General features: G+C 38.8%; 3 protein-coding genes and 2 pseudogenes across 7 annotated transcripts; all 5 read right to left on the bottom strand.

Moving 5' to 3' along the window:
* Positions 1-61: 61 nt before the first annotated feature.
* Positions 62-2,014, bottom strand: LOC103344506 (putative L-cysteine desulfhydrase, chloroplastic; annotated as a pseudogene). The gene is made up of 2 exons (XR_016126015.1): positions 423-2,014; positions 62-295 (listed from the first exon to the last, which is right to left on the bottom strand). The product of XR_016126015.1 is annotated as a putative L-cysteine desulfhydrase, chloroplastic (transcript).
* A 521-nt stretch (positions 2,015-2,535) lies between these two features.
* On the bottom strand, positions 2,536-4,327 carry LOC148921164 (putative L-cysteine desulfhydrase, chloroplastic pseudogene; annotated as a pseudogene). The gene is made up of 2 exons (XR_016125135.1): positions 2,908-4,327; positions 2,536-2,784 (listed from the first exon to the last, which is right to left on the bottom strand). The product of XR_016125135.1 is annotated as a putative L-cysteine desulfhydrase, chloroplastic pseudogene (transcript).
* A 1,360-nt stretch (positions 4,328-5,687) lies between these two features.
* Positions 5,688-7,800, bottom strand: LOC103344505 (putative L-cysteine desulfhydrase, chloroplastic). Its single transcript, XM_008248092.2, has 3 exons — positions 7,627-7,800; positions 6,121-7,512; positions 5,688-5,997 (listed from the first exon to the last, which is right to left on the bottom strand). Exons 1-3 carry the CDS (start codon positions 7,681-7,683, stop codon positions 5,983-5,985), a joined length of 1,464 nt encoding a protein of 487 aa, XP_008246314.2. The 5' UTR covers positions 7,684-7,800; the 3' UTR covers positions 5,688-5,982.
* Positions 7,801-9,335: 1,535 nt separating this feature from the next.
* Positions 9,336-12,245, bottom strand: LOC103344507 (putative L-cysteine desulfhydrase, chloroplastic). Of its 2 annotated transcripts, none has more exons than XM_089054379.1 (2): positions 10,698-12,187; positions 9,336-9,645 (listed from the first exon to the last, which is right to left on the bottom strand). In XM_089054379.1, the coding sequence occupies exon 1, from the start codon at positions 12,052-12,054 to the stop codon at positions 10,702-10,704; it is 1,353 nt and encodes a 450-aa protein (XP_088910505.1). In that variant the 5' UTR covers positions 12,055-12,187; the 3' UTR covers positions 9,336-9,645; positions 10,698-10,701. The 2 variants fall into 2 exon arrangements, with proteins under 2 accessions (XP_088910505.1, XP_008246318.1); XM_008248096.3 differs by lacking the exon at positions 9,336-9,645 and adding an exon at positions 9,822-10,092 and having other exon boundaries at positions 10,698-12,245.
* A 1,702-nt stretch (positions 12,246-13,947) lies between these two features.
* Positions 13,948-16,909, bottom strand: LOC107880535 (putative proteasome inhibitor). 2 transcript variants are annotated; one of them, XM_089044163.1, is made up of 8 exons: positions 16,192-16,909; positions 15,924-16,092; positions 15,711-15,812; positions 15,474-15,557; positions 14,838-14,925; positions 14,577-14,715; positions 14,303-14,470; positions 13,948-14,184 (listed from the first exon to the last, which is right to left on the bottom strand). In XM_089044163.1, exons 1-8 carry the CDS (start codon positions 16,370-16,372, stop codon positions 14,162-14,164), a joined length of 954 nt encoding a protein of 317 aa, XP_088900289.1. In that variant the 5' UTR covers positions 16,373-16,909; the 3' UTR covers positions 13,948-14,161. The 2 variants fall into 2 exon arrangements, with proteins under 2 accessions (XP_088900289.1, XP_088900290.1); XM_089044164.1 differs by having other exon boundaries at positions 14,577-14,679.
* Between the last annotated feature and the right edge of the window lie 35 nt (positions 16,910-16,944).

The following is a 16,944-nucleotide window of genomic DNA, read 5'->3' as shown; positions in this document are numbered from 1 at the left end:
GGAGAGAGAGTTGAGGGCATGTATTTTTAGGTCAGTGTTGTGTTCAAATGGAGTCCATTGGTGAGTGGTTGTCTAAAACATCTCTGGAAATTACATTCATTGAAGCTGCAGACAATAGCTTATGTATTCATACACCAACATTTCGGCATATCAAACCGAAGGAAAAAAAAAACCAGTTCATAAACTTTTTTGTATGGATTGTATGTGTTTCAACTAGCAAAGCATGTGGGAGACAGAGAACTATATGTATTGCTCCTTTTTATTTATCAAACGGATTTCTTCAGGCCTCATTGATCTGCAGATTAACATAAAAATCCCATGTCAATAACAAGTAAGCAAACCAAATTCAGGAAATTGCAGTGTGTAGTATGTCTAGGCTCTAGCTTACAAACCAATAAAGTGGATCAAGACAATATGTTTACCTCAAGAGCGCAAGTGAACCCGTCATGAACGAGTTGATTAATTGTATCTCTGAGCTTGTAATAGTCATCAACTTTGTTGTAAATCTGATGACAAATTCGAACGTACCCCGTTGTCAACACAACCTCTCCATCTTTGGGAGCTTGATAATGTATCCTGACTTCAACACCAAATTTCTTGCGTAAATGTGCCCATAACTTCATAGCATCATCATCACTTGAAATCCCCAAACAAGATGGTAAACCAATCATGATCATGCTAGCACACATATCAGGAGGGCAGCCTAGATTGGTTCCCCAAGCTTCTGCCAACATCTTCCCCATCTCTAAAACAGCATCATGATTCATTTTTCTGATTCCCTCAACACCGCCTTCGAACCTCTTAACGAACTCCATAGCTGAAGGAAGCACCAGATATGGACTATAATCCCTTGTCCCAACCCAAAAACTTTCTTCAGCCAACCCCTTACCATACCTATGAGATACAACAGGGTGATGCAATTCCAAATCTGAATATGTAGCTGACTTCCTACAATACAAAAATGCAGCTGCAGGTGGGCAGAAAAACCACTTATACAAAGTACTAGCATAAAAATCCGCCCCAATTTCTTGCATATCAACATCTACGCACCCAACACCATGAGCTGCATCTATGAAAACTTGTTCAACACCTTCTTCCCGAACAATTTTAACCAATTGCTTAACTGGCATTACAATACTTGGCATGCATGTGACATGATCAATCACAGCCAATCTCACTCTCCTACCATTACCCTTTTCTCTCTCCAATGCTTTCCTAAATTCACTTATGATTTCTTCATTGGAATTCAATGGAAAGTTAAATGGAACTTCGATAACGTACCCACCAGCACGTGAAAAGTAGGCCTCGATTGAGTTCTTCACCGCACCATAAGTGCAGCTAAACATAATGACAGCATCCCCTTGTTGAATTTCCCTTCAGCAAAGGCCCATGCTGTTTGCTGCAGGACTATGGCAGCAGCAGTGGAGATGTTGTCTACAATGGAGACTTCATCCACATCTTCTGCGTTGATAAGATCTTTAATTATGTTTCTTGATTCAAGTATCCTGTTCTGGAGATCATTCAAGAAGAAATTGCATGGCTGGCGGAGCATTTTGAGCTGCCATTGATGCAAGGCAGAGATGACAGAAGCAGGGCAGCAACCAAAGCTGCCATTGTTCATCATGGCAACACCAGGAGCATGGTGAGCAAATTCAGATTGGATTTCGGAGTTTGTGATGAAGGAAGAAGAGGGCTTTGGCTCAATGGGAGCATGGTTTTCGACGCCCTCAGCAGCATCTAGGTTAGAGACCCTTGAGACTTGGAATGAAAGCTTGTGGTAGAAGAATTGGAGGGTTCGATAAGGAAGAAGAAGAACAAGTAGAACATAGTAACGGCAAAACATAATAATCTTCTCAGCCATGACCTGCATTACTAAAAAACACAACCATGCATGCACAACAAAAAAACATTAAAAAATGAGGATCAGAGCCAAATGTATTGTTGAGGCAAGAATTAATTAAACATGATATTTAATAAGTACCTAAGCCGTTGTCGAAAGTAGTTTCTTTCATGGATGATGTTGGAATTTGATGATAATACTAACAGCAAAGTACTACAAGAAATTCATATACAAAGATATGAAAAGAGAATGATAAATAGGGAATAAGAACTCAGAGGTCTGCTCCATATTTTGAAGCTCAGACTTGTTTCTCTAAATTTCAATTATTAAGTTGGAGAGAGCAGCCCTTTCTTGAAATATCTATTACAAATGCTGATAGCAGTCGTTAAGCTATATTCATCTATGAAAGCTTGTGGCTTCCTAGAGGCCTTGAACTGATAGCACTCGTTAAGCTATGTTCATTACAAATGACTGACCCACTTCTTGGTGTGCTCACCAACTTATAAAGATGACAGTTCAACACTATATTATAAAGCTGAAGAGTAATTTTTTTAACGCCTTTTAGGTTCGAATTGCTGTTTATAGAATGTAAAGGAGAGAGTGTAAAGGGCAAGTATTTTTAGGTTAATCTTGTTGGTTGTTTAAGTTCTTGGGTTTTCACAGATTATCAAGTGGAGCCCATTGGTCAGTCAACATATCTGGAAATTACATTCCTTGAAGCTGACAGACAATTGTTTATGTATTCATACATGAAGTTTTCTACATATCAAACCGAAAAAAGGAAAAAAGAAATGTTCATGAACTTTCTGTATAGTTTTTTTGCCTCGGAAGGAGCACTTTTGGACTTAATGGTACCAAAACCATTGCAGCTAGCAAAGGATGTAGGACACACAGAACTACATCTCCTTTTATTCATCGAACGGACTTCTTCAGGCCTCATTGATCTGCAGATCAACATAATATCCCATGTCAATAACAAGTTAGCAAACCAAATTCAGGAAACTGCAGTGTGTAGTATGTCTAGCTTATAAACCAATAAAGTGGATGAAGGCAGAGCATATATATACCTCAAGAGTACAAGTGAAACCGTCACGAACGAGTTGATTAATTGCATCTCTGAGCTTGTAATAGTCATCAACTTTGTTGTAAATCTGATGACAAATTCGAACATACCCCGTTGTCGGCGCAACCTCTTCATCTTTGGGAGCTTGATAATGTATCTTGACTTCAATACCAAATTTCTTGCATAAACGTGCCCATAACTTTATAGCATCATCATCACTTGAAATCCCCAAACAAGCTGGCAAACCAACCATGATCATGCTAGCACACATATCAGGAGGACAGCCTAGATTGGTTCCCCAATAGCTTCTGCCAACATCTTCCCCATCTCAACAACAGCATCATGATTCATTTTTCTGATCCCCTCAACACCGCCTTCGAACCTATTGACAAACTCCATAACTGAAGGAAGCACCAGATAAGGACTGTAATCCCTTGTCCCAACCCAACCAGTTTCTTTAGCCAACCCATTGCCATACTCATGAGACACCACAGGGTGATGCAATTGCAAATCTGAATTTGTCACTGACTTCCTACAATACAGAAATGCAACTGCAGGTGGGCAAAAGAACCACTTATACAAATTGCTAGTATAAAAATTTGACCCAATTTCTTGCATATCAACATCTATGCACCCAACAGCATGAGCTGCATCTATTAAAACGTTTTCAAGACCTTCGTCCCTACAAATTTTGACCAAATGCTTAACTGGCATTACTACACTTGGCATGCATGTGACATGATCAACACAGCTAATCTCACTCTCCTACCATTACCTTTTTCTCTCTCCAATACTTTCCTAAATTCACCTATGTTTTCTTCATTGGAATTCAGCGGAAATTTAAATGGAACTTCGATAACGTACCCACCAGCACGCAGAAAGTAGGCCTTGATTGATTTCTTCACCGCTCCATAAGCACAGTGGAACATTATGACAGCATCCCCTTGGTTGAATTTCCTTTCTGCAAAGGCCCATGCCGTCTGCTGCAGGACTATGGCAACAGCAGTGGAGACATTGTCTACAATGGAGACTTCATCCACATCTTCTGCATTGATAAGGTCTTTAACTACGGTTCTTGATTCGAGTATCCTGTTCTGGAGCTCATTCAGGTAGAAATGGTCGGGCTGGTGGAGCAATTTGAGCTGCCATTGATGTAAGTCAGAGATGATAGAAGCAGGGCAGCAACCAAAGCTGCCATTGTTCATCCTGGCAACACCAGGAGCATGGTGAGCAAATTCAGATTGGATTTTGGAGTCTGTGATGAAGGAAGAAGAGAGTTTTGGCTCAATGGGAACATGGGTTTGGATTTCATCAGCTTTGAGGTTGTGGAAATGGTGGTTAGAGGCCCTTGAGACTTGAAATGAAAGCTTGGGGTAGAGGAATTGGAAGGTTTGACAAGGAAGGAGAAGAATAGGTGGAACATGTTGGAAAAATAATAAACAGAATTTATAATAAATTATAATACAGAATATAAACAGTTAATAAAACTAATAATTAATTCTTCTAAAAAATTATTAATTCACCAAAAAAAATAATGAATTTTTTCTATAAATACTGAAATTGAAATTGAAAATTTTATCCGATTATGAGATATGAATCCTAATCCTAAAATATTATCCAAATTAATTATTGTGGTAAAAAAGTTGAATAGTAATTGCCCCATGGCAACGGTTTTTTACTACTATTACGTGAATATTATATAATGGGTGGAGTTAAGCCTATAATATTCCTCTCAAAGCTTGTGAATGCCATGAGACCTTTTTTTTAAATAAACTGAAACCTTATCAAAGTCCAAATTAATAAAACTAATCGCCAAAAATAATTTTAAATATGAAAGTGCCTTGACCATTAAATATTATATAATTTTATATAATATTCAAAGCCCAAATTGCTTCCATTTACTAAGTGTGAGACTTCCACACTTATAAAGACCTAATTCTTTCTACTTTCTACCAATGTAGGACTAAGGTTCTTGAATTTTATTCAAACTTCCAACAGAACATAGTAGCGGCTAAACATAATAATATTTTTAGTCATGACCTGCTCACTCAAACCAGGACCATACACAACAAAAACATTAGCAAATTAATGAGGATCAGCGCCGATTGTATTGTCGAGGCGAGAATTAATTGAACATGATGATTTTAAGTACCTTAAGCCTTTGTTGAAATTGGTTTCTTGCGTTAATGATCTCTCATTCATAGTCATTGTTCAACTTAGTAATTTGTAATATTCTTGCGGACCTCTTGATATGTCTCAATGCTTGTCTTGACTACAAAAGACAAGGGAGCTACGACCAAAATCACTTGTTTTATATATGACATTAGGGAGGTTTAAATTGATTAGGTAGAAAAATAAAAGATTATGACGTTGATTTTAAGATTTGGGTCAACAAAAGACAATCTTATAAAGTTTGGTGTATTAATCTAAAGTCAGCTTCCATATTTTCATGCTTTTGAATCTGGCTATCTACATGTGATGTGCTGGAAATTATGCATGGAAAATGGAATGCTAGAAAACCATGGATTTAGGTTTGCCTTTGTGGCAAGAAAAACATCACTTTAGTAAATATATCAGCTTATTAACAAATGCAGCTTATGGCTGAACTGATACCATTTGTAGTAACACTCACATAGTTCAAGTGAGCACATAGAGACAGTTTAACACACTTTATTAGAAAGATGAAGAGTAAATAATTGAAGGGCTTTTAAGGAATGCATCAGCTACAATTGATTATTATAAAACTGCAAAGGAGTGCAAGTGCTTTTAGGTAAGTCTTGTTGGTTGTTCAAGCACACATTGTGTTTCACTTATTGTCAAACTGATAGCATGAGGTGCTGTGTTCACAATCGAGTCCTAATCTCTGCGAATCACAACCAAACCGACAGATAATTGTTAATGTATTCATAGATGAACTTTTCTGCATATCAAACCGAAAATTCATCAACTTCTCTATATATATATATATACTTGTTTGCTTAGGAGCACTTCAGAAGTTAATGGTACAAAATCCATTGCACAACTAGCAAAGCATGCAGGATATAGGACCATATAGCTTCTTTTTTTCATCGAACGGACTTCAGGCCTCATTGATCTACAGATTAACATAAAATCCCATGTCAATAACAAGTACGCAAACCAAATTTAGCAAGTTGCAGTGTATACTATGTCTAGCTTACAAACCAATAAACTGGATGAAGGCAGAGCATATACATACCTCAAGAGCGCAAGTGAATCCATCACGAACTAGTTGATTAATTGCATCTCTGAGCTTGTAATAGTCATCAACTTTGTTGTAAATCTGATGACAAATTCGAACATACCCCGTCGTTGATCCAACCTCTCCATCTTTGGGAGCTTGATAATGTATTCTGACTTCAACACCAAATTTGTCACATAAATGTGGCCGTAACTTCCCAGCATCATCATCACTTGAAATCCCCAAACAAGCCGGTAACCCTACCATGATCATGCTAGCGCACATATCAGGAGGACAACCTAGATTCGTTCCCCAAGCTTCTGCCAACATCTTCCCCATCTCAACAACAGCATCATGATTCATTTTTATGATTCCCTTAAGACCGCCTTCGAACCTGTTAACGAACTCCATAACTGAAGGAAGCACCAGATATGGACTATAATCCCTTGTCCCAACCCAAAAACTTTCTTCAGCCAACCCCATACCATACCTATGAGACACAATAGGGTGATGCAATTGCAAATCTGAATGTGTAGCTGATTTCCTACAATACAGAAATGAAACAACAGGTGGGCAGAAAAACCACTTATACAAAGTGCTAGCATAAAAATCTGCCCCAATTTCTTGCATATCAACATCTACGTTCCCAACAGCATGAGCTGCATCTATGAACACTTGTTCAACACCCTCGTCCCTACAGATTTTAACCAATTGCTTAACTGGCATTACAACAGTTGGCACACATGTAACATGATCAATCACAGCCAATCTCACTCTCCTACCATTACCCTTTTCTCTCTCCAATGCTTTCCTAAATTCGCTTATGATTTCTTCATTGGAATTCAATGGAAAGTTAAATGGAACTTCGATAACGGACCCACCAGCACGTGAAAAGTAGGCCTCGATTGAGTTCTTCACCGCACCATAAGTGCAGCTAAACATAATGACAGCATCCCCTTTGTTGAATTTCCCTTCAGCAAAGGCCCATGCTGTTTGCTGCAGGACTATGGCAGCAGCAGTGGAGATGTTGTCTACAATGGAGACTTCATCCACATCTTCTGCGTTGATATGGTCTTTAATTATGTTTCTTGATTCAAGTATCCTGTTCTTGAGCTCATTCAAAAGGAAATGGCTTGGCTGGCGGAGCATTTTGAGCTGCCATTGTTGCAAGGCAGAGATGACAGAGGCAGGGCAGCAACCAAAGCTGCCATTGTTCATCATGGCAACACCAGGAGCATGGTGAGCAAATTCGGATTGGATTTCGGAGTCTGTGATGAAGGAAGAAGAGTGTTTTGGCTCAATGGGAACTTGGGTTTTGATTTGGTAGAAGAATTGGAGGGTTCGATAGGGAAGAAGAACAATAGGTGAAACATAGTAACGGCAAAATATAACAATCTTCTCGGCCATAACCTGCGTCACTCAAAACACAACCATTCATGCACAACAAAAACATTAGCAAATGAGGATCAGAGCTAAATGTATTGGTAAGGCAAGAATTAAGTAAACATGATTCTTAATAAGTACCCTTAGCCGTTGTCCAAAGTGGTTTTCTTGCGTGGATGATCCCGCATTCCCAGTCATTGTTCAACTTATACAAGAGAGCTTTTGCCTAAAAAGGAAAAAAAACTTATACGAGAGAGCTAGGAACAAAATCACCTGCTTTTATATGTGACATTAGGGAGGTTTAAGTTGATTGTGTTGAAAATCAACAGATGATTGCGTTGATTTGAATGGAATCTTAATCTTATCTGAAGATTTGGATCAGCAGAAGAAAGTCTTAATTTTGCTTGCTATATGAATTGTCAGATGTTTAAACTCAAGTCATCTTCAATTTTATCATGCTTTTGAATGTGGCTTGAATTTGGCTATTATGCATGGAGTTGAACTAAAAAAATCATGACTTTTATTAATCTCGACAAGTGAGAGGTTTGCCATTGTTGCAAGAAAAACATTATTTTAGTAACTTATAAATATGTATGTCAGCATATTAAAAAATGGGTTTGCGCCTGCCCTTGCAATTAAGTTTGTATCTCCTTTCTCATAAATTAGCTTAATTTAGAGTAATTTAAACTATCATTTATATAAAATTTTATATAAAAAAATTGTAGGTTCCTCTACTGAGCTCGTGATGCATCAATGGTTGTCATGACTCATGACAAAGACCAATCACCAAACTCACTTGTCTTTATTATTACGTGGGTTTGAATGAGAAATTTCAAACATGTGTGTTGTCTGAGTTTGAGCGAAAATATGCGTGCAATGTTGTCTTTTCAATCTAATCCTTCACGAAATTAATGGCGGTGGATAATATAATATAACATAACATATTCTATTTTGTTGTGTGGCTGTCGATGGAGACAAGGTTTTCATGTTCGTGGTGTTTGCGTTGGATAGATAAACATGGGGTCGCATTCAGGGGTTGAGAAAAGAAATCTTCTTCTTATTTTCCCCGTTTGCTTCAATTTGTTCAAAAGCCGTTTGATTTTCGCTTCATCACTCTTCAACGTTTTCTTTTGCAGAAATGACATGCCAAATGAGTAACGTGTAAATCATCATGATTCATGATGATTATGAATCCTAGTCCTAAGAATGTTCTCAAATTATTAGATGTCAGGCGATAATGAGATGAAATGAAATGGTAGGGCCTTTGGTGCTAGATGATGGAATATGAGTCGCGTGGTGGACGACTGACCGTAACATACCTCATTATAAAGAGGTACCTCTTTATAATGGATATAATTCTGGTGGGGTTAACAATTTTTTTTCTTCATAAGAATCATCATAAAAATGAAAATTGCCTGTCTAGTCATGTTTGGCAAAGGTTGCTTCATCTAATGGTATTATGAGGCGTGAGAGACTAAAAGAGCCCTCATAGGATTGCCTCCTCAACTCATTTATCTACTAAGAATGCGTGCTTCAAACTTACGAAAAGACAATCAACCCACAGCACCTATGAATTTTGAATAGGCTGCAAATTTTGACATAAAACATTTGCTTTCTTGAATTGCGGCGACTGTCGCCGCCGGTAGATGTAGCTGAAAATGAAATGCGGGGAATAAGAATAAATCCTAGAACGAGCCAGCAAAGATTTCAAATTCAAAACCCCGTTAACAATTGAATAAAAAAGAGGAATATGAATGAGAAGAATCCAGAGGAATATGAATATGATCAAACCAAAAAGCACAAGAAATCAGAATAAAATCAAGATAGCCAACAACTGAAGGCAGAAAGAATAGTGGAGAATCTGGAGACCAGTCGGTTCTTTGTCTTGCCTTTTCAATATTAACATTTTAAAAAACAATTCTTTTCAGATCCATCATATGGGTAGTGAGGGGGTGGTCCATGGTGGATACACCCTCCTCCAGTCAAGTCTTCTCAAGGTGCAAAATTTCTGTACATCCAGTAGCATATTTACATAAAAATATCCCCCTCAGATAGTTGCAACATGCCCTAACTAAAGAATAGTCACCACTTGAAAGAAGCAAATAATCACCAGCCATCATGAAGTGTTACAATAATTTGCAGGAGACAACTGTGCAAATGCTATATAGAAAAAAAGAAAAATAAATAAATCAGACAACTAACAATCCCTAGTTGATGATCCATGACAAGGCAATTGCAATTGGCAATATAAGCTGGCAGGTCTTACTCGTACCACAATAAACATTGATGCAACAGATATGAAGTTTGTCTTAAATGAAAACTATGTAAGAGTTAAATACGCATGCAAATGATGACAAATAGTCATTAAACATTTACAACAACAACAACTCCGACAGCGTTCAACAGACAGTTAACATCTCCAGGAATCCAAAACACCAAAAACCATGAAGAAAATTGTTTCTGCTTTGATACATGCACCCAGCAGTCTATTTTCTACTAATTTAGGATTTAATGGTACCGAAACCATTGCAACTACTGAGGCACGCAGGCGAGGCAGATAACCATGGATGTTATTCATCAGAAGAACTTCTTCAGTGCTTTGTCAGACTACAAATATACAGAAAGTTACATGTCAAAAACAACTTAAAAGTAATTAACACACATTCACAAAATACTGCACAAATTTCCACAGATAATCTCCAATCACTGGGTGTACTCAGAATGGCTCATCCAAGCAAGCCTCTTAGAGGTACCAAATAATACAAATAAAGCTCCTCCTTGCATATCATAAACTGCAAGCACACATAGGGCAATTCTAGGGATACAAGTTATCCAGAAGAGAATTGTTAAGCAATAAGCCTCATATTTGATAGCTAACAATCGTCATACTGCATTACTTTTGCCCTGCGAATAAACATCTTCTAAGCTCTAACCAAATCACCTATAGACATAAATATACTGACTACCAAAGCAAGAAACACCAGCTAACTATAATTGCACTTCTGGAAATGGTGGTAAGACCACTTGGGTTCATCACAATATTTAACTAGCATTTCAATCTCAGTATAAGACAGCGAGAACCTGATTCTTGATGCAAAAGGGAAAATGGAAGGGATATGGATCTTCATATTGGAAAGCCAAACAACAAAGAAATTACACTCCTTAGTATTTCTTACTTTAAAACAATTAAAATGCTTGAAAGCAGAGCATACCTCATCAGTTAGAAAGTAAAGCACAAGTGAACCCTTCGGAAACAAGTTGATTAATTGCGTCTCTGAACTTGTAATAGTCATCAACTTTGTTGTAGACTTGATGAGAAATTCGACAATACCCAGTTATTGACTCAACCTCCCCATTCTTGGGTGCTCGGAAATATATTGGGACTTCAACACCAAACTTCTCCCTCAAATGTGTCCTTAACTTTTGAGTATCCTTCTCACTTGAAATCCCCAAACAAGCCGGTAATCCAATCATGATCATGCTGGCGCACATCTCCGGGGGGCACCCTAGATGTGTTCCCCATGCCTTGGCCAACATGTTCCCCATCTCAACAACAGCCTCATGGTTCCTCTTTTTGATGCCCTCAATACCACCTTCAAACCTATTGACAAAATCCAAAACCGAAGGAACAACCAATTGAGGACTGTAATCCCTAGTCCCAATCCAAGCACTTTCTATGGCCAACCCATTACCATACTCATGAGAAACAACAGGATGGTGCAGCTCTGGACACTTGGGGGACTTCCTACAATACAAAAACGCAATAGCCGGCGGGCAGAAAAACCACTTATGCAAATTACTAGTATAATAATCAGCCCCAATTAGCTTCATATCAACATCAGTACACCCAATACTATGAGCAGCATCTACAAAAACCTGGTCAACTCCCTCTTCCCTACAAATCTTAACCAATTCTCGAACAGGTATAACCACACAAGGCATTGAAGTAATATGATCAATCACAGCTAGCCTAACCCTCCTACCATTGGCCTTCCCTTTCTCCAAAGCTTTCTTAAATTCAGTGATAATCTCATCATTAGAAGTCAAAGGAAAAGGCAAAGGGACTTCAATCACATACCCACCAGCACGACTTATGTAGGCCTCAATCGACTTCTTCACAGCACCATAAGCATAATGAAGCATAACCACAGCATCCCCTTTGTCGAATTTGCTCTCTGAAAATCCCCAAGCGGCCTGTTGAAGCACTATGGCGGCTGCAGTGGTGGCGTTGTCGACGATTGAGACCTCTTCGACATGGTCGGCATTGATGAGATCCTTGATGATGGTTCTGGATTGGTGAATTCCCTTCTTGAGCTCGTTGAAGTAGAAATGGTCAGGCTGGGCCAGGTACTTGAGCTGCCATTGTCTCTGAGCTTCGATAATGAAGGCCGGGCAGCTGCCGAAGCTTCCGTTGTTGATTCGGGCGATATTGGGGTCGTGGTGAGAAAATTCGGAGGCGATTTCAGAGGCTGTGATGAAAGCAGGGGAGAGTTTGGGCTTTTTGGGTACGTGGGTTTTGCTGTCCCCGTTGGGAGTGTGGTTATGGTGGTGGTTAGGGGAGGAGGCCATGGGGAATTCGGGTTTGGAGGGTTAGGGTTTGAAGGGGGTGATGAGGAAGCTGTAGCTGAAGATGAGCATGAAATGAGAAAAAGGAAGAAAGATTGTTGGGGGTGGGAGGAGTGAGTGTGGTGGTGTGTGATTGGCTAGAGCTTTTGGGAGAGAGAGAGAGGGGCATGACAGAAATTAATTAATTTCCATTTAATTGAAGATTAATTTTGGGGGTGAAATGAAATGGGACAAGTGGGGCGCATTGGAGGTGCCATTAACTGAATTAACTAGTCAGCTGGCGCCAAATAAGACACACTCAATGACTCAGCTGACCATTTCCATTTGTCTCGTTTCTCCCACGTGATTGCACGTGATTTCCCACCACCATTTTCTTTCTCTTTCACTTACAGTGATTTTCTTTATTGATTTCCAAATCCACCAGAAATTTACTATTTATTTCTTTGCTTTTTTCGAAAGTATGGCTATGGATTCAACCCATTTCATCACTTTGGCTCTTTGTTTTCTTCTGTGATAGGCCTCCCCTCAGTCTCAGCGTGAAAATCACTTTTTAAGAGGACCCATTAGAGAGAGATAATAAAACTCTTTAGTGGAGGGGAGGACAGTTACTATGAGTCTATAAGCATCATCATGAATATAGACTTTACTCCAGTATCATACAATAATTTTTTTCGTTATAAACACGAGCATGAGTTAGATTTTTGTCGGCTCAACCTAAAACACATTATAGATTTATGTATGGGATAAATGGTTACTATCAATGTTTTGAAAGGCCAGTTTTTATGCCTTGCATTCAAAAATATAAAACAGCTATTGAATGTACTGAAGGCCATTCTAGAGTATAAATTAACCATCAAACTTGTTTTTTCAAAATTTCTCTTACTATTGCTCAATTCTTTACCATATATCCTTTTGGTTATATTATCTCTCTAAGTCTAGTGCCTTTCTACCTAGTTCGAATAGATAAAAGAGTAGATTATGGAGGTGGACTGAACTGATGGTGGAAGGTGGGAGGCAGTTTCTGTTGGTTTGTTTAGGAACTTTGGCTTTTGGGAGAGTGAAGGAATAAATGGGTAAGCTGGTTTCTTTTGAACAAAACGGTGCATGTCTAATGTTCAAACTTAAAACTAAAACGCACAGCTTAACTAAAGGGAAACGAAACAACACAGCCCGTCATCGTTCGGAATCAGATTTTTCAAATAAAGGAACTGTGCGAGGCTAAGGATCCAAATCAACATCATTTTGTGTAAGGATCCAAATCAACTTTTTAACTCAGTCTTCATGACATCCATTCCAAGGATGACCCTAACTAAAGGTTCCAAAATCAACTATTTAACTACTCGTTGAATGCATTGAATCTAGACCAATAAGAGACACATAGACATCCGTGTATAGAACCGCCTACACAATTTACATGCTTGAATGGTTTATAACATTGTCGTGCCAACTAATTTAACATTTTGTGTTACAAAATTGTCAATAAAAGCAACAAATTAATATAGGACCACTGCTAATTTAGGGGATTTATATTTTTGTTGATTCCGTCGTCTTATATTTGTCTTATTGTTTTGCATCTGAAAATTCTGATGTCAATTTGCCAAAACATGAGGACAATATCATTATTCGTCTTTAGCAGTTTAGACGAGGTATTATTTGCATCCAAGAATTCTATAGTAAGGGTCTTTATATATGATCTTTAGTTGAGGTTCTATTTTTTAGCCATTAAATCAAATTAGTTAATCGTTGGATCAAATTATATGACCTCATCTAAGGCTCATATATGAAGCCCTAACTAAAGAATGACTTGCATCCAAGAATAGGACAAGTAATGGGTTTGCGTTGTGTTTTTGTTCGGTCTCAAATCCCTTTCACTTCATGGATTAAAGTTTTTAATCGTCGATACCAACGACAGCGATGTGGTGCCACGTGTCGCATTATTATTAGCCTTAATAACTATGGGCTACAAACCCATAAAAAATAGAAATTTGACAAAATGGGCTAGATTTATGTCTTCATGTTGTAAATTTGGGCTCAAAGCCTCGTACTAGTCCATTCAAGTTTCAGGCTTCCTCTGGGCTCTTTTCTTCTTTGATTATTTTCCAACACAGCATCATCGTTTCATCCTTTTGCCACCTAAAGAATCCAACAAATATTTGCATCAACATCACCTCGTACACAAGTTCGAATCTACCTCTCCCTTAAATTAGACTTATGACTATCACCTTGGTATACAAGAGAGTTTGGGCCTCACCTCGGTACACTTCTCCATCTTGGAGATGGCGAGGACTTATTTTCTTCAGAGGTGATGGTAGCATCTCATCTGACAAATGATGGAAGTGGGTTGCAGGCAGAGAGTCAGCAGCCTTAGAAGCAGGGACGGGCTCGGCCATGAGGGCAGTAGCTGGAACATCATGAGGCTCTACATCAAACCACAATCAGATTCAAATAATAAGTTCAATGAAAAGCAACTAGAAAATGAACTTCTTGGACATAAAAATAGCTCAAATGCAAGCAATTATACTCACCCTTAATATCCATTTTCTTGTCCTCAATCAGTATGCCAAGACCATTTGCTTCATCTGACCCTGAACCTATCTTCTGCTTCACTCGCCTTATGCTGTACACATGCTGCATAGAAACTTTATCCTCTTTGAAGTCTTTCAACTTGACACATTAATTTGCAAGAATGTAATGTGAGGATATGGAGTATTTTTCCGAAACTTTTGAGCAGACAAATGGATGACAATGATGGATTATCAATGGAGGAGAGATGATAAAAGTATTACTTTGACAGAACTGGCCACGACGACATTGGTGGTGTTAGCTGGAGTTTCCTTCTCCTCACAGAGAGTAAGGAGCTCCTTTCTTTTGCGTCTGTAGAAAGATGTAATGAATTGAGTGGAATGCATAAAAGTCAGCCACTGTGCAAGCATCAAGCCGTTCTATACTAGAGCTTGTAGACCTGCATTTTCCTTTTCTTCGTTGCCTATGCTTATAATCTAATCTTGGGGAAAAGAAGAAAACGTGACAGATATATAGAATTCTGGTAGTTATCTGAGGTGGAACCAGGCAACAATAGTTTCAACCCAACCCAATTCCCATTCTATCTATTTCCCAATTCACTTAGGGACATGAAAGGAGGAAAAAAAGGTTTACCACCAAATGCAGAAGGAAGGGCCTACCACCAACCATTAAACTTCAAACAGTCTCAGCCTCTCAGGCCTTACTACCTAAGCTGTTGATCCTTTTTGACTCAATAAAATTACAGAAACAACTCTCAAACATGAACATGCTAGAATCACATTTATGCACGTATAGACATAAAAAAAAATCTCGGACTGAAACTGAACTAGTACGAAAATATAAACAAACTGCAGTTTTCACATGAGAGAGAGAGAGAGAGAGAGAGAGTGAGAGCAGACCCTGACAGATGAGTTTGAGGAACAGGACCAGAATGAGATTCAATTTTGATCCTCCTCACACAGTTAGTCTCACTTGTTTCTGAACTTCAACAACAAAAATGACAAAAAGAATCCATAATGAGTAATGCAGTGATAAGTCCCCTTTGTAGGCATAAATTTAGTTTTGTATCAGGGTGACAAAAAGAATCCACAAACATAGCCAAAATGCCATCCAAGATGAAACCCAAACCCAAATACCTCAAATTCTGCAGAGACTCCAGACGTGTCACTAGCATCTCCATATTCTTGAACTGTCTGGAGTAATTGCCGCCTCCATTTTCCTCAACATAGTCGCCAACACTGCAAATGGTTAACAAAAACAACACCCAAACGCCATTAACAAGCAAGAATTGATGAAAAATCACCCAAGTACTCAGGGACACAGAGACTCATAGGACAACAAAAACTCACTCAAGTTCCACATGCTTAGAAGACCCATCAGTCAAAGCATAATAAACATGCAATTTTCCCTCCATTACAAGACACTTGACGAGCACCTTCCTCGAACCCTTTTCCGGGTTCACGTAGATGAAGGCGTACTGGTCGTCAAGCTCGTTCCAGTCCTGAATACCCACTTCATCTGCAACCAAAAAGAAACAGACCAAAACCGATTAATTTGAGAAACTTGTATCCGTTAATTTCCAGAAAGAACACTGCTTTTATAGAGTTGGGTAGGTACCTGTGGAAGCAGAGGTGAGGCCAGAGGGGTTGAAGGCCGGGGGACCTGTGGCGGTGAGCTCATAGCCGGAAGCTAAGAAGAAAGAGTGAACGGCAAAAACCACCTTGTCGTTGTCGTTGCCGTTGCGAAATGCAGGCTTCAGGGCTTTGATCAAAGCCATCACCGACTTCCCGCTTGCCATGGCTAGCTACCTTGTAGTTAAAGCTTTCTCTTTTCTCAGCGTGATTGAAACTTGAAATGTGGGTTTTCCCTAATGTTCTGCAAGGAAAATAAGGAAAACACTAGAGCGTGGCTTTACGGCTAGTTTTTATCTTGGGATGGAAGCAATCTGCTGCGGCGTTTCAAAAATAAAGGAAACTCATGTCATGTGGAATGTAAAATTGTATTTGTACAAGTAAAACATATTTAAAGGTCAATTACTCACAAGCAAAGCTTTTGCCACCCTACTTTGAAGAGTCTTTTTTTAATATTCTTTCTTTCGATTTTTTGTTTTGCACCTTAGCCTATTGGGACTTATTATTTTGCACCCGAAATTCCCATGCCAATTTGCCAAAACATGAAGACAATACCATCCAATATGTCTTTAGTGGGGTTCCCTTTCAAGATACAAGGACCAAGGTTTTCCTTTTCCTCTTAATTGCCCAACTTATAAATTGTTCAAGCCTTCGCAGGCACTCAAGAATCATTTTTGCATTTGCTCATTTTGGACGGAAAAAATCTTACAAGTTCAGTTGTAAGGGTTTCCTATGAAAA

Source organism: Prunus mume, linkage group LG1 (assembly GCF_029339155.1).
Source record: "Prunus mume cultivar Tortuosa linkage group LG1, ASM2933915v1, whole genome shotgun sequence".
NCBI lineage: Eukaryota > Viridiplantae > Streptophyta > Magnoliopsida > Rosales > Rosaceae > Prunus > Prunus mume.
This window is presented reverse-complemented; position numbering and strand designations above follow the sequence as displayed.

Excerpts from the sequence above, each read along its gene's own strand:
- LOC103344505 (XM_008248092.2), bottom strand. The coding sequence starts at position 7,683 with ATGACTGGGAATGCGGGATCATCCACGCAAGAAAACCACTTTGGACAA. Across the intron at positions 7,513-7,626 it reads ACTTTGGACAACGGCTAAGG|GTTATGGCCGAGAAGATTGT; the intron begins GTACTTATTAAG and ends TGAGTGACGCAG.
- LOC103344507 (XM_008248096.3), bottom strand. The coding sequence starts at position 12,054 with ATGGCCTCCTCCCCTAACCACCACCATAACCACACTCCCAACGGGGAC.
- LOC107880535 (XM_089044163.1), bottom strand. The coding sequence starts at position 16,372 with ATGGCAAGCGGGAAGTCGGTGATGGCTTTGATCAAAGCCCTGAAGCCT. Across the intron at positions 16,093-16,191 it reads CCTCACCTCTGCTTCCACAG|ATGAAGTGGGTATTCAGGAC; the intron begins GTACCTACCCAA and ends TTTTGGTTGCAG. Across the intron at positions 14,926-15,473 it reads CCTCAAACTCATCTGTCAGG|ACGCAAAAGAAAGGAGCTCC; the intron begins GTCTGCTCTCAC and ends ATCTTTCTACAG.